At 58.7% G+C, this 15,956-nt stretch overlaps 5 protein-coding genes across 5 annotated transcripts; 2 read left to right on the top strand and 3 right to left on the bottom strand.

The window, feature by feature from the left end:
* Positions 1–432: 432 nt before the first annotated feature.
* Positions 433–2,256, top strand: D7B24_003110 (uncharacterized protein; the record flags this gene model as incomplete). The annotated part of the gene is made up of 3 exons (XM_028637304.1): positions 433–849; positions 926–2,105; positions 2,171–2,256. 3 exons carry the CDS (start codon positions 433–435, stop codon positions 2,254–2,256), a joined length of 1,683 nt encoding a protein of 560 aa, XP_028490827.1.
* Positions 2,257–4,159: 1,903 nt separating this feature from the next.
* On the top strand, positions 4,160–7,859 carry D7B24_003109 (uncharacterized protein; the record flags this gene model as incomplete). The annotated part of the gene is made up of 7 exons (XM_028637303.1): positions 4,160–4,341; positions 4,408–5,296; positions 5,358–5,686; positions 5,745–5,883; positions 5,949–6,371; positions 6,438–7,174; positions 7,244–7,859. The coding sequence occupies 7 exons, from the start codon at positions 4,160–4,162 to the stop codon at positions 7,857–7,859; spliced, it is 3,315 nt and encodes a 1,104-aa protein (XP_028490826.1).
* Positions 7,860–8,162: 303 nt separating this feature from the next.
* D7B24_003108 (uncharacterized protein) lies at positions 8,163–9,757 on the bottom strand (the record flags this gene model as incomplete). The annotated part of the gene is made up of 3 exons (XM_028637302.1): positions 8,163–8,724; positions 8,985–9,484; positions 9,587–9,757. 3 exons carry the CDS (start codon positions 9,755–9,757, stop codon positions 8,163–8,165), a joined length of 1,233 nt encoding a protein of 410 aa, XP_028490825.1.
* A 1,112-nt stretch (positions 9,758–10,869) lies between these two features.
* On the bottom strand, positions 10,870–11,934 carry D7B24_003107 (uncharacterized protein; the record flags this gene model as incomplete). The annotated part of the gene is made up of 1 exon (XM_028637301.1): positions 10,870–11,934. The coding sequence occupies one exon, from the start codon at positions 11,932–11,934 to the stop codon at positions 10,870–10,872; it is 1,065 nt and encodes a 354-aa protein (XP_028490824.1).
* A 1,764-nt stretch (positions 11,935–13,698) lies between these two features.
* On the bottom strand, positions 13,699–15,298 carry D7B24_003106 (uncharacterized protein; the record flags this gene model as incomplete). Its single annotated transcript, XM_028637300.1, has 2 exons — positions 13,699–15,042; positions 15,098–15,298. The coding sequence occupies 2 exons, from the start codon at positions 15,296–15,298 to the stop codon at positions 13,699–13,701; spliced, it is 1,545 nt and encodes a 514-aa protein (XP_028490823.1).
* Positions 15,299–15,956: the final 658 nt, after the last annotated feature.

Genomic DNA, 15,956 nt, shown 5'->3' with positions numbered 1-15,956 from the left:
ATTTCTCCCAGGCCGTCCCCCCCCCAGGCCACTGCCCCAGATCGTGCCCAGGCCCCCTTCCCCAGCGCCAAGTGCACAGCAGAACCAGGGCAGTGAGTGACCCCAATGTATACATGGTACTTGTACTTTCGACGTGAGCACCATCGATGCGAGGTCGTGTGGTAGCGGCAACTCCAAAGGCAGGCACTACCCCCGGCCCATCAGTCAACCCACGAGAAGCATATCTTCTGCGCTTTCCCTCCCCATCTCAGACTCGGTTCTCCTTCCTTCCCTTCTCCTCTCTTCACTGGCATCAACACCTGTCGCCACTCCTCCCCTTCTCTGGCCTCTTCCTTCCTCCTTGCCTCCCTTCTGCCAGACACTATCACCGAGGCCGTGTTTGCCAGACAAACCCCTCTTCGTTGTTCCCCCCCCCTTCTTAACACCATCAACATGGCCACCCAGAGCGAGAGCAAGCTCGAGGCCGGCCCCAAGCCGACCCCCGTCTACACGGAGCATGGCGTCTATACGCCTCAGGTCGAGCTCATCGAGGCTGCCGTCGCCGCCAGTGACGCCGAGGCCCTGCTCTCCCGCAAGGAGCTCTTCAACCGCTACTGGCCTGCTGCCGTCTACAGCATGCTTCTCAGTCTCGCCCTCGTCATGGAGGGCATGGACGTCGGTCTCATCAACAACTTCTTCGCCCACGACGCCTACCTCAAGAAGTTCGGTTGGCCTGACGCCACCGGCAAGCTGCACATCTCGGCCAAGTGGCAGGGCGCCATCGGTGCCGGCAACAACTGCGGCTCCATCATCGGTCTCCTGATCAACGGTTACCTCCAGGCCCGCTACGGGTCCCGCAAGGTCTACATGGTACGTTTGCCCGTCGCCCGCCCGACGAATGCCTCGAGGGGACGCACCATCTAACTTTTGTCTTCCTCTCCTGCAGGGCGCCATGGTCACCATGGGTGCCACCATTTTCATCCTCTTCTTCTCCAACAGCGTCGGCATGCTCGTCGCCGGCAACGTCATCTGCGGCATCCCCTGGGGCATCTTCCAGACCCTCACCACCGCCTACGCCGCCGAGATCTGCCCTGCCGCCATGCGCGGCTACCTGACGGCCTGGGTCTCCATGTGCTGGGGTGCCGGCAGCTTCCTCGCCACCGGCGTCCTCCGCGGCTCCCTGAACCTCAAGGGCGATGCCGGCTGGCGCGTCCCCTACGGCCTCCAGTGGGTCTGGGTGCCCCCTCTGCTGCTCGTCGGCTTCCTCGCCCCCGAGAGCCCCTGGTACCTCATCCGCCGCAACCGCATCGAGGATGCCGAGAAGAGCCTGCGTCGCCTGGCGCGCGCGGGCCACTACACGGAGCAGTCGATGGCCGAGACCCTCGCCCTCATGAAGCACACCAACGAGATGGAGAAGATTGAGTCGGCCGAGGCCAGCTACAAGGACTGTTTCTCCGGCACCAACCTTCGTCGCACCGGCATCATCTGCATGGCCTGGCTCATCCAGATGCTCAACGGCCAGTCCATCACTGCCTACGCCGCCATCATGCTGCGGTCCATTGGCATGAGCTCCACCATGGCCTTCAACTACAACATGGGCATCCAGTCGGTCAACATCCTCGCCACCGGTATCGCTATTGTCCTCATGGGCAAGATCAACCGCCGCGCCTTCTACCTCTTCGGATCCGGCGGCATCGGCGCCTGCATGCTCGTCATTGGCATCATGGGTTTCGCCACGAGCAGGAAGAACAGCGCCATCCCCGTCGCTGCCTTCCTCATTGTCGTGCAGTGCATCTTCAAGGTCTCGCTCGGCCCCACCACCTATGTCGTCGTTGGCGAGACCTCGTCGAGCCGTCTCCGCGCCCAGACCATCGTGCTCGGCCGTGCCGTCTACGTCGCTTGCGGCATCGTCGTGCAGCAGATCAACCCTCGCATGCTCAACGCCACGGCCGACGCCTGGAACCTCGGCGCCAAGACGGGCATGGTCTACTTCTGCCTCTGCTTCGTCTGGGTCTTCTGGATCTTCTTCTTCCTGCCCGAGACCAGGAACAGGAGCTTCGCCGACATTGACTACCTCTTCCAGAAGAAGGTCAACGCGCGCAAGTTTGCCACGACGCCTGTCGATTGTACGTTTTCCGCCCTTTTTTTTTCTTCTTCTACGATGCAGGTTGCTGACTTTTTCTACCCACAGTGTTCGAGTTCACGCAGCCCGACAGCAAGGAGAAGCTCGAGTACGTCGAGCAGGTCGAGTCGGCTGGAGGCCGTGAGCTTCGCTAGATGCGATGCCGACGAGCGACTCGTATCCATGTCTACTGCCTGCTTCTTGATTATGACACCCCGGAGGAGGATGAGTCTGCCGTAGGGAGACTTGATCTGATGCCTTCTAATGAGAATTGTAATGAACCCACGCATGATGAAAACCTTTGCAGTGAAATGACACGGGCGTCCCTTGATTGTGAATATCTTTTCCATGATGCCATGCGACAACCGCTCTAGTCCTATGTGAGGCGCCAGCACTTTCAAACTGTGTGTTGGTCTCACTCCCCTTATACCCCATGATCTTCACTGCATGACCTACGACCTAGTGTACTGGCACGTCGTAGGTCCCCGTCGTATGTCCCAGTCCTACGGATCTGACAGCTCCCAGGGTATTGGAGCCATGGATAGAGATCTAGTGCTGTGCTGTAGTAGCAGGCCATGATGGACGTGGACGGCATGCATGACGATCTCATTTCATGAAAGGGGGTGGGAAGACTACCGACTGGGCTGCTGGGCCGGGCTGGGCGTGAACTGGGGTGGTCTCACCCTGCACGTGCTGCCTGACTCCGAGTGCCGAGCCAAGACGACATGTTTTGACTCACTGTGCACCACCACACACCATTATTTTTCTTTTCCCTGCCTGCCAAGGCCTACCTACCGATGCATGCACCCGCCCCCATTTCCCGAAGCGAGCAAGGCCCTAAACGACATCCGGGGCTTGGCCCGAGACCCTCTCCTCTCCCTCCCCCCACCGAGATCCCCCCCTCTCTTCTCTTCTGCGGGGTTCAGCCACGAGGGTCGAGCGGTGGGCGAGGGGAGGTCATCTTGGGGGCGCCCGGACTGTCGACGCTCCGACCTTGGTTGCGATATCCGTCGATCGGGCGTCTGAAGACAAGTGTGGACGTGAGATCACTGTCTAGCCCGACACCAACGGCCCGGGGATTCAGATAGGGTAGACAAAGACAGGTTGCTGCTTAACCTTACTCCGTGGAGAAAGGAGGACCCCCCCCCCCCTCCTCATTGACAGGCAAGACAGGTTGCGGTGCAGTGTCAGGTATTCCAACCCCACCAGCCCCCCACCTAGACTCCTCAGTCCCCTCTCTCAATCCCCTCAACCGCCCCTACCCCATCCCATCCAGTGGCCCCTTCCTCCTCTCTTCTCCCCCCACAGGCCTCACCAGACGAGGAGAATCCAGCGAATCCAAGGGGAAGGATCCGCCGTGCGCCGCCATCCTCCTGCCAAGAGCCAGGGCAAGAGCCGTGTTTCCGCTTGGCAAGTGTGCTTGGCTGCACCTGCACGATTAAATAGGATGGCTCTTGGCTTGGGTAAGCGGAGTTTCGAGGGCGGAGAAACTGCTCGTGTCCATTTTGGGGGCTTCCTGGTGTACGGTGGTAAAACCAGCCAGAGCAGGGCAGGCAGGAAGACCACATACATACACACACACCCAACACCCAACACAGCTGACTCGAAATGCTGAGACCAGGCCAAGCATGCCCTTGATACGCGCCTCACCAACCCCCCCTCCCATCCTCTCCCCGCTCTCAACCCCCCTGGTCATGTCTAGCGACGGCAGCCGAATTGCGAAGCATCGTCGTCGTTTTGGGTCAAAAATTCCGAGCCACACTCTCGAAGGATCGCGCTCATCAGGGATCGCCTCTCCTCGCCCCTTTGTCTCTGTGCCTCGTGGGCAAAGTAACATGGGAGTTCGGACAATATACGACCATGGCCGTACGCGGCCTCCAGGACGCTTGAGGCGGGTAAACGGGTGGTGACACGATGATCCCTGTGACGTCTTGGTGCTGTTCGCGAAATAAGAGCTTCGCTGTGGCTCTGCTCTCTTTCTCTCTCTCTCGCCTCGCACCAAGGTCTTCCGTTGACGGAACGTTGCCAAGCTCTCGGGTGCCCCCTGTGACGCTCACCATGTGCTCTCACGGAGCTGACAGCCACGACCCCGGCGCGCCGCCGCCGGCCCCCGCCACCACGGCCAAGCCGTACCCCCTCAGAGCCCCGGCGCCTGTTGGGAAGAAGATCACCTCCCTGTACAAGAAGCGACTGGTCAATTTCTTCACGCCGGGACAATGGGAGAAAGTCAACTTGTTGGCGTATGAATTAGCCTGGCACTCTCCTGTCATGCATGGCGCGCCCTACTGACGCGACACACCACACAGGTCGTTGAATCACGGCGCCTACTCCAGCGCGCCACACGTTAAACTCTCCGTCTGGGACGCACCTGGCACCACGCGCCCTACGTTTCTCGAGGCGACGGCCGACGCCAACGCGTTCCGCGACGCGCGGGTCGGCGAAGCCTTTGGCCCCTCGTGGACGACGCACTGGTTCCGTTGCCAGCTCACGCTGCCCGAGGTCCTCTGCGACGCGGGCGTTCACGTCGAGCTTCACTGGGACTGCAACAATGAGGCTACCGTGTGGACTGCCGACGGCGAGCCGCTTCAGGGTCTCACCGGCCGTGGCGAGCGCGTCGAGTGGGTCGTCCCCGCGTCCTTCAAGGACGGCAGAGAGCATGTCGTCTACCTCGAGATGGCCTGCAACGGCATGTTCGGCAACGGACCCGGTAGGCCCATCTTCAAGAACAATGCCGGCGGCGACTCGATCCAGCCGCCGGACCAGGACAAGTACTTCAAGCTTGCCAAGGCCGAACTCGTCGCCGTGAACCTCCCGGCGAGGATGCTGCACATGGATTTCACCATTATCAACGACGCCGCCATGGAGCTGGCCGAGGATACATGGGAGCAGCACGAGGCGCTCAACGTGGCGGGCAGGATCATTGAAACGTTCAGAGTCGGCGATGAAAGCTCCATCGCCAAGTGCCGCAAGATTGCCGCCGAGTTTCTCGGTGATGATATCGATTCGCCGGCCGTGTATGAGACCAAGCTGGACCGGAGGCCGACCATCTATGCCATTGGGCATTGCCATATTGACACGTGCTGGCTCTGGCCGTGGGCTGAGACGAAACGCAAGGTCGTCCGATCGTGGTCGAACCAGTGTGACTTGATGGACCGCTATCCCGAGCTCAACTTTGCGTGCTCGCAGGCGCAGCAGGTCCGTGACGCCGAGTCTGCCTCGAAATTCCGGGAAGCATACAGTAACTGACCTACAGTAGTTCAAATGGCTCAAGGAGATTTACCCCTACGGCTGGGAGCGCGTCAAGGCCAAGGTCAAGTCTGGACAGTTCCACCCCATCGGGGGGTCCTGGGTTGAGCATGACACCAACCTGCCCTGTGGCGAGTCGCTCGTGCGCCAGTTTCTCTACGGCCAGCGCTTTTTCGAGGCTGAGTTTGGCTTCCGCTCGACGACCTCTTGGCTGCCGGACACGTTTGGCTTCTCGTGCCAGATTCCTCAGATTTGTCGGCTGGCTGGCATGCCGAGGTTCATGACGCAGAAGCCTTGCTTCAACAGCGTCAATGAATTTCCTCACACGACATTTAACTGGTGCGTCTACACGCGTGGTTCGATGCGAGATGCATGGCTGACCTCGTCTTGGTATTAGGGTCGCACTCGATGGCAGCCAGGTGATTTGCCACATGCCTCCGTGCAAGACGTACACCGCCGAGGCCAACTATACCGATATCACGAAGAGCATCTCCAATCACAAATCCCTGGATCAGGACAACACGGCTCTCATGGCTGTAAGAACGCTTGCCCCTGGGTGCCTTGTCGTATGGTCTCTGGTTACTAACCAATTGGGCTACAGTTCGGCAAAGGCGATGGCGGTGGCGGCCCGACGTGGCAGCACTTGGAGAGGATGAGGCGACTCCGAGGTATGGCTGACACCATGGGCGTCATCCCCCGCGTTCACGCCGGCGCCACGGTTGATCAGTTCTTCGATCGGCTCGAGAAGAAGGCCTCGAGCCTCGTGACGTGGTATGGTGAGCTCTACTTTGAGCTGCACCGTGGCGTGTACACCACGCAGGCGCGTACCAAGCTGCACAACCGCAGCTCCGAGATTCTCCTGCACGACATTGAGCTGCTCGCGACGATTGCTTCGATCCAAGATAAGGGGTACAAATACCCGAAAAAGGAGCTCGATGAGATGTGGCAAGGCGTCCTGCTCTGCCAGTTTCACGACTGCCTTCCTGGCACTGCTATTGAGATGTGTTACGATGACTCGGAAAAGGTGAGAGCAAGCAGGAGGCATTTTCTTTCTCATGAAGTCAAGAGAAAAGTGACTGACGAGTGATAGATTTACGCCAATGTTAAGGAGACAGGCGTGGTACTTTTGCAGCAAATCTTCACCGTTCTCGGTGTCGACACGAATGCTGCCGTCGATATTCAAAGTCTCGAGTCCGCTGTTGCCCTTAACACGCTGCCGTGGCCGCGTAAGGAGCTGATCGACGTTTCGGAGACGGAAGTCGTTGTCGCTTCCGGCGAGGGTCATGCGCTTGCTGTCAAATCTTTCCAGACCTCCTCTGACAACGCCAAGGCTGTCACCGTCCAAGAGATCACACCCGGCCTGTTTCAGCTACAGAACGCTCATTTAACTGTCAAGGTCGAGAACGGAACCATAACGTCCGTCTACGATCGCCGAGCTAGGCGGGAGACGCTGGCCGGCAAGGCGAATCAGTATGTTATCTTCGACGACAAGCCGATCTACTGGCAAGCGTGGGACGCTGAGGTGTACCACTTGGACACGCGTGAAGAACTGGGCAACTCGAATACCACGATCCACGAGGACAAGGGGCATCGCGCGAGCGTCGTGACGGAGACGCGCATCAGCGAAAACAGCTCCATCAGGACGACTATCTCCCTCACATCCGTCCTCGACGAACAGCCATCTCTCATCGAGTGCACTGCAGACGTTGATTGGCACGAGACGATGAAGTTCTTGAAGGTTGAGTTCCCGGTCAAGGTCAGCAACACTGAGGCCTCTTACGAGACGCAATACGGCGTCATCAAGCGACCGACGCATTACAACACCTCGTACGTTCACTCCCGGGTCCTCAAGGCCCTTGAGAAGCATGCTTTCGTGCATTTAGCTAACCGGAACAGATGGGACATGGCCAAGTTCGAAGTCTGCTGCCACAAGTTTGCCGACCTTTCGGAACACAATTACGGCGTCTCCATTCTCAACGACAGCAAATATGGCTTCGCAACGGTTGGCAACGTCATGCGCCTCTCGCTGCTAAGATCACCCAAGGCACCGGACGGCAACGCCGACATGGGCCGCCACCGGATTCGCTGGGCCATGATGCCGCACCGCGGAGGGCTCGGCGCGCAGACCGTGCGCGCCGCGTTCAACTTTAACAATCCCCTCCGTCTCGTGGCCACTCCCCAGGGCAGGCCGAATGTACTGGCAAATGCCCCGATTGCGCTCACCGGAGATGATAACCTTGTCTTGGACTGGATCAAGCGTGGCGAAGATGATGAAGACGTGTCGCTCGATGACCTCCCGAAGAGAAAGAGCAAGAGTGTTGTCGTGCGGGCGTATGATGCCGTGGGCGGTTTCTCTAGAGGAACGATCAAGACGACGTTTGCGGTGGACAAGGTGTTCAAGACGAACATCCTTGAGGATGATATCGAGGAGGTTGCTTTTGAGGGCGGCTCGTTTGATATTTCGCTGGAGCCTTTCGAGATTGCGACGTACCGTGTTTTGTTGAAGGAATGAGTGAGCATGGATGTTGCATAGTTGGGCGGCAGTATGGTGTGCATGAAGTAGAGTTCGGCGGAATAAGCCCGATCCCCGAAGACCAGGGGTTTAGCTCTGGTGAAGCAGAAAGCTGTTGTCTTTGAACGCAGCTATCACTTCAATGACAGTGTCGTCTTTCAGCAGGTCTACCCGCGTGCCCTGACTCTCTTCTGAAAGCCCCGCCTCCCGTCATCCGAAGCACAAGCAATGACTCAACACGGCCTTCGACAGCATAAACACCGCTTAGATAAATAACTCTCCACTCTACAAAATGATACTTCCTCATGGTCGAGATCGCGACGCCGTGGCCGTATAGGCACTTTCCGGCACGCTCACTCCCCAGCCGTCCCGTCTCGGCGACCCCTGCAGGCTTTCCCGCCCCATCGACAGACCATCCTCGCCATCCGAGGACCTCCTGTAAAACGTCTCCTTGACGTCCGACGCGTCGTCGTCGTCGTACGACATGCGCGGCACAGTCTCGACCTCTATACGCACCGTCTTGCTGATGGTGAGTTCCCGCTGCGACTCCCTCCTTCCCACGGTCCCGTCTCCGCCTCCAGCCGTCGCTGCTGCTGCAGCGGTCGACCGCCGGCTGAGGACGAGGCTCACGTGCCGTCCGTAGGGGTCGCGGCGCGAGGGGTTCGAGCTCGAGAGCTGCAGGCGGCCCCCCGAGGCCGAGGGGTAGCCGCTCTTTCGGTGGTGGTTGTAGCTGTTGTTGTTGTTGTAGTTGTTGCCGTAGGAGGACCAGCCGAAGCCCCAGTTCTTGAAGAGGGGGCGGAAGGTGGCGACGCAAGCGGCGGTTATGCCGAGGGCGGGCTCCATCACGGACCAGATGGCGACGTCGCTGTGCGTGGTGGTTAGAGGGGGGGGGTTGGACTGAGGGGGAACGGGAGAACGGCTCGGGGGTGTTGTTTGAGGGTGCGAGAAAGGAAACTCACATGGATCGGTAGAGGAATTCGAGGCCAGGAGGGAGGCGGGTCACGTAAGGGATTCGGACGAGCAGGACGACGCCAGCGCTTGGGTTCGTCAGCATCAACTTCCGAAAACTGCCTTCCAGCGAGAGAAAAAAGGGGGGAAGGGAAGGAGGCGGAGGAGGAGGCTCACATCATGCCGAGACTGAGGAGCACGGCAATGGTCACCTTTGTCCGGCCGTTGATCTTGACGTTCCACAGCAGGGCAATGGGCAGCAGGCCGAGGCACCAGTCGGACAGGCAGCTGACGCAGCTGTGGACGGTGGTGGCGTAGGTGACGATGAGCTTGCTGTAGCAGTGGCCGTCGGTGCCGTAGACCTGGGTCCAGAAGTGCGAGGGCGGGCTGCACTGGAAGACGAGGATGAAGAAGAAGGCGGCCGAGATGGCGGCGATGACGGCCAGGTTGGCCCAGATGATCCAGCGGTGCGCGCGCGACGTCGCGAGGCGCAGCAAGAGCACGCAGACCGAGGCGCGGATCGTCAGCGTGATGGGCGCGTACAGCACCATGCAGAGGTACCAGCCGCGCAGCGAGCGGGCCGCCTGGTCCATCGTGTAGCGGAGGGCGTAGTGCTTGCCTGTGGCGCCGTTGATGGCGCCGTCCATGGCGATGGTCGCGTAGGCCACGTAGCCGGCCTGCGAAGAAGAAAGGACCCAGAGTTAGCATGGCGTACGAGCGATGATCTGAATACAAGACATGGCCTGGATGCCTCGAGCGGAGAGGAGAGGGGGGCGTACGAAAGCTGCATAGATGAGGTAGTCATCGAGGGCATTGTGCCTGACGAGAAACGTCTTGACGTAGATTCGGATCAAGACGCTGATGCCGGCCACGAGAAGGAACACGAGCTGGACGTAAAAGAGCTCATGACTGCGGTCCAGCTTGGCGGGCAGTTCGCCGGCGACAGCCATGGCCGTGAGAGTGATTTCGCCGCCAAGACAGACGACACGGACCGACGTCTTTCAGCGGACGAGGTGGAACGGACTTGTCAAAAAGCTTCTTCGGAAAGGAAAAATGAAGGAGGGAAAAATGAAAAGCGACACCTGCAGATGAAATGCAAGGAGTACCAGCCCTACCCTTAAGATGCCATGCGAGAGCGAGAGGGACAAGTGGGCGCATATGGCGTACCTTGCAGCACCGTCAGCGCAGAGTCTAGATCTCGCAGGCCACCAGACCCAGGCTCAGACACTCGGACGGAGGGAGCGCCAGCCTTACCAGGCCTGTATCTGGGGTCTCTTCCCCGGATCTAACCTCTCGCAGCTGTTGGTCCGTCCACGGCGCAGAGGATGCTTCAGAAGGCATGGCGCCATGGGAGCGGTGCGCCTCTTTAGCCGTCGCACATAGTTCCGGGGTAGTAGGGTCGCAGCGATCTCAGAACGGCCGACCGGGCTACCACACAAGAGAGTCTACTGGGTCGCAAAAGGTTGCATGTTCCGTCGTGCTGGGTCGATAGCAACACGCATACTGTTGAGCTCGCACTTGCGTCATTCCCGAGGCACGAGGTCTTCAGCCGTCAACGAGGAACGACGACCCAACCGAGGCACGGGTACGGTCTCACGGCCACACCCTCAGCGTTCAGGGCCACATGGAAACGACTTGGGATGGCAGGTAGACAGGTAGGCAGACACACAAAAGAGAAGAGATGGACGTGCGCCACGTTCAGGGGTTCCCCGGAAGGAGGGGAACGTTTGTGGACAAGATCCGCAAACTGCTTCCCCTAGCGTGCGCCGGGATGCGACAACTGCAGGGGCTAAGAAGAGGTGAGACTGGCTGTTATCGCCAGAGGAGAGGAGAGACAAGGAAATCCACGAATGAGGTCATTTGGGGGTAGGCAACATGTAGGAACAAAAAAAAAAGGGGCGTCGTGTAATGCTGTGAAATCCGTTCATTCCCCCGCTGGGCCGTCTGTTCCTGGGGTTCCGGCGAGGGCCCAGACACACGGACGACGCTCCATGTGTTCATTTGACTTGGCGATCTAAAACTCTCGTGCCAAAGGATGCATTTGTCTGCCCACTCCTCCCCCCTACGCCAGCTGCGCGATCCACTCGCCCACAATCTTGTTGACGCCCGCCGCAGCTTGCCAGAGAGCCCAGTGAGACGAGACGACCTCGCCCCTGGCCAGCCCCTCGGGGAAGTACCTCTTCATGCCCGCCGACATGGAAGGCGGCAGCGCCGTGTCCATGGTCGCGCCAATGTACAAGCCCGGCATGGTGAAGTTGACGCCAGCGTCGTCGCGCCGCCTGAGCAGGGCCAGCTCGTCCTCGAAGTTGGCCTCGGCCGTGCGGTACCAGCTCAGGGGCCCGCGCATCGTGTTCCTGGCGTACTCGGCGACGTAGTACTCGAGGTCCGCCGCCTTGACGAGCGGCGACGCGCCGAGACGGTCCAGGTTGCTGAAGTTCAGACCTGTGCGGGCGTCGAAGCCGAACGCGCCCTCGGGCGTCCTGCCGCCGTACAGCGCGAGCAGTGTCTGTCGGATCCTGTCGGTGCCGCGCAGCTTGGCGTCGAGGGCCGCGTCGCGGAACTGCAGCTGGTAGCCAAAGCTGGGCGTGATGCCGGCGGCGATCTGGTCGGCGAGGTCGACGTAGGTCGATGCCGGCGGGAAGTACGGCGTCGCCACGCTGAAGATGCCCTTGTAGAGGGTCGGGTGCCAGAGGGCGGCGCGGTAGACGAGGGCGCCGCCCCAGTCGTGGCCGCCGAGGATGACCTGCTCGTGGCGGCCGACAATGGTCCTCACGAGGGTAGCCAGGTCGTCGGACATGTTCTTGAGCGTGAAGCTGGCGATGCTGGTCGGCGCGCTCGAGCGGCCGTAGCCCAGCATGTCGGGAGCGACGACCTGGTAGCCGGCCGCCGTGAGGGAGGGGATCTGATAGCGCCACCCGTACGACAGGTCGGGAAAGCCGTGCAGGAGAACAATGGTGCCGAGCGGCGGGCCCTTGGGTTTTGACAAGAGGTAGTGGTATGTGTTGCGACCGATGCGGGTGTAGTGTCGGGTGTGGTTGAAGCCCAGGTCATAGCAGGCGACGGACCTTGCCGCCACAGTCACTGCCAGTACCCATGACAAGACAAAAAGGATGGCGAAAGATCTCATGATGGCTGCTCAAGTAAGGTTGAAAACCCTTTTGGGGAAAACGAGCGGCAGGGTGTGAGTTGATGATCAGGAGTCGGTCCTGATGAGGGAGGCTGGCTCTTAAGTGTTCCTGAATATGACAACGAGCCGAAGAGAGTGACCCAATGATGAGAGGACCGATTTCGTTTCGATTCAATCGCAAGGAGAGTCAAATTCGGGCGCGATGCCAAGGCTGTTTCTTCATCAGGCAATGCTTGCTTGGTGGTGTGTATGAGGGGGGGCCGAGGCAGAGGATGCAGCGTCTCCTGCACTCAGCCATGCCAGCAGTGGTTGTCAGTTGCCCCACCTCTAGAAAGGCAGGATGCTTGGTATACAGCGCCATTAAGTTCTTGACATTACGATGCTCGCACATTTCAGTCGAGGGAACCAGTTGTGGGCAGATGAAAGGAGTACGTCCAGAGGAGGTGGCGTGGCTGTTGGTGGCAGGCAGTTCACGATTGGGCCCTCCTGCGGAGCTAATCGTTTTGAGCGATTGTTGCGAGATTTCACCAGCGTCGCTCTGGGATTCAGCGTCTTTTCTGCAGGATCCTGGTCGTCTTAGGTCCCTGGCTAAAAAGATGCTTAAGATGAGATTCGCGAACCCACAAAAGGCGCGCCGGGCCATTCCCGCCACCCGCCTTCCCCGGCCCCGCAGCGGCCCCACCTGCCCAGACGGGACGGCATCAGCGGTGCCCGTGCCGGTGAGGCATTCGGTCAGATGGATGTGATGGTAAGCTGATCGAATTCATGAGCATTGCTGTACGTGCTTCAAGATGAAGAGAAGATCTTGATACTAGCTGGAGAGAGCTGACCGTTAATGACTCATCATGAAATCCATGCCAGTGGCTGCCAGCGCGGGCAAGTCTCCAGACAATTCGTACGTTCGAAAAGTACGAGCGATGTAAATATTGCTGAGTAGGGTTTCAAACCTAACCATGGGTTCATTCGAACATTAATATTCAATGAGAGATCAATGGCGTTTCACCTCCATTGGCTGGCTCACCTCACCCAAACAACTGAGCAGCCCTATACAGGGCTTGTTGGAAATCCGGACCGAAAAGTCATGACGATCCCTCCCCTCCCTAGTCAGCTTCTGGATCGACTCTACCTGGGGTTCCGACAACTTGGAGACCGGAAGTTAATCAAAATTGACAGTTGACAGGTGGGCGAGGGCCCACGTGGTGATCCAACACACAGATCACAACACAGCCATTGCTTTTCTCATGCCGGCTGTGCCTCAAATGCCACATGTAACAAGCTGCATATTGTTTTGTATGTACAATGGATTGATGTTTCTTCGCAGATGCGACTCATGACAACAGACGCCAAGTCTACCAAGGCCAGGTTGATCAAATGCAAGGACAACAGCTGACTCACAAGTGCGGCGGCAAACAAGTCGTCAGCATGGAGAAATCAGGTCACTCAATAGGTATGAGCAAGCCAAAGGGCCTAGTGGAGGGAGAAGATAAACATGATCTGTTCTACAACACACTAGCATATCTCTCATCAAGTCGCAATCATTGGTAAGCTGAGACTGGACAACAGACTTTCAACTTGACTAAACACAACAGAAACGGGCAAAACTTGTACACACACATATTGACAGCAATTCATCTATTCGCAACGGGCTCTGTCGCCATTATGTAAAAGGGTAATATGTACTCTGAAAACTCTGACGAAAATCTCATCTACTTATTTTTTGTTTTCCCCAGCCCAATAAACATTATCCGAGTGAGCATCCGCCTCTTAGACGCCAACACAGACGTTCGTCTCGGCCCACATGGTGCGGCAGTCAGAGCCAACACCAGTGTTCCACTTGACAAAGTCAGCAAGGGTGATCTTCTGGAAGCTGATGACCTGCTGGCACGTGACGCCCTGGGCGATCCAGTGGAATTTCTTGCAGTTGGTCACCATGCCGGGCTGGATGGGCGTCGGCGTCGCGATGCCGTTGCCCGTCTGCGTGGGCGTGGGGTTGCCGCCGATGAGGCCGACGCAGACGTTGACCTCGGCCTGCATGCCCGTGCAGTCCGACTTGACCGTCGGGTTGAAGCTGACGAACTGCTCGAGGGTGATCTTCTGGAAGCTGTAGATCTGGTTGCACGTAACACCCTTGGCGACCCAGTGGAACTTGGCACAGTTGGTCACCATGCCGGGCTGCGTCGGCTGGGGCGTCGACACGCCGTTGCCGGGGGCCGTGGTGGTAGGGGGCCGGGTCGTCGTGGGCGTGGTGCCGGCGATGAGACCGACGCAGACTTGGACCTCGGCCTGCATGCCACTGCAGTCAGACTTGACCGTGGGGTTGTAGCTGACGAACTGCTCGAGGGTGATCTTCTGGAAGCTGTAGATCTGGTTGCACGTCACACCCTTGGCGACCCAGTGGAACTTAGCACAGTTGGTCACCATGCCGGGCTGCGTCGGCAGAGGAGTCGACACGCCATTACCGGCAGTGGTCGTCGTCGTGGCCAAGGTCGTGGGCGTGCCGCCGATGACACCAACGCAAACCTGCACCTCAGCCCACATGCCGGAACAGTCGCTCAGGACGCTGGGGTTCCACTTGACAAAGTCGGCAAGGGAAATCTTCTGAAAGCTAATGACCTGTTGGCAGGTGACACCCTTGGCAATCCAGTGGAACTTGGCACAGTTGGTCACCATGCTGGGCTGAGTGGGCTGAGGCGTGACGACGCCGTTGCTGGGCGCCGTGCTGGTGGGCTTGGCCGTGTCGGTGGAGCTGCCGACGACGCCGACGCAGACGTTGACACCGGCCCACATGCCGGAGCAATCGCTCTTGACCGAAGGGTTCCACTTGACAAAGTCGGCGAGCGAGATCTTCTGGAAGCTGATGACTTGGCTGCAGCTGACGCCCTCGGCAATCCAGTGGAACTTGTTGCAGTTGGTCACCATGCCGGACTGGGTGGGCTGGGGCGTGGCGATGCCGTTGGCAAACGTCGTCGTCGTCGCGGTCGGCTGCGTCGTCGTCGTGGCAGCGCGAGTGGTCGTGGTGACCTCGATGGGCTCGGGCTCACCGAAGGCCTCAACGCAGTACGAGTTGCCTGCCTTGATGCCGGAGCAGTCTGCGCCAACGGTGGGATTCTGTTTCTTTGCGTCAGTAATTGTATACACAGGATAGTGGGAAATCTACACGTACCCATCGCGCAAAGTCCTTCAGGACAACGACGTTGTCCTCGAGGACACGCGAGCAGGACTTGTCACCCTCGTAGTCCACCCAGTACGAACAGTAGGAACTAGTGCCGGCAGCGGGAGGGTACTTGGGCTCCGGGCCCCTGCGGGCCGAGACGGATGCGACCGCGGCGGCGGCCAGCAAAAGGCTGCACTTGATGAAAGACATCGTGAAGAAGAGGATCAACCCAGACTGGGGGAAGTCGATGATACGGAGGTGCTGTAGCGACTGACGTTTTTGACAGGTGAGAATGAGCCTGAAGGAGGGAGATCATGACGAGGAAGAAAGCCACGAGGGTTCAACCAGTCTAATTATACACCGGTCACTTGAGATCATTCGAGGAAGAATTGTCGTCTCGTGGTGATGTTCTGGATTCACTCAGACGAGAAACGGAAATGGGGTTCATGGTTCAGACTCCTTCTCGGCACGGAGCCGACAGGGGGTTCATACGATTCCCTGCTCCGCAACGGTCCCGCCGACACCCCAAGTGCACAGCCGGGTCTAGGCAGCAGAGATGCACCGTTGCATTGCAAGAGGACCCCTAGATCAATGATCCTGCGTCCGGCGAGCATTCAACCGGAAGGATTACCTTCATATCTGCTAGCACAACATCCGGTTGAAGGATTCAGGACAGACAGAGGGAGGAGAAAAGCCTCAAAATTTGGGCCTGGGTTCGGAACCGTGCTTAATTGTACCTGTTCAAGCCTTGATGTGTCTATTATAAGGTCCGTGACTAAGGCCAAATCAGAAGGTGCACCGAGCTCGAAATTGCTCGCTTTCAGTTTAGCCGATCGACAAGGTTTCTTCTCTGCTTGTCTGATATCGA

This window comes from Verticillium nonalfalfae, assembly GCF_003724135.2.
Source record: "Verticillium nonalfalfae strain VnAa140/NRRL 66861 chromosome Unknown scaffold_184, whole genome shotgun sequence".
NCBI lineage: Eukaryota > Fungi > Ascomycota > Sordariomycetes > Glomerellales > Plectosphaerellaceae > Verticillium > Verticillium nonalfalfae.
This window is presented reverse-complemented; position numbering and strand designations above follow the sequence as displayed.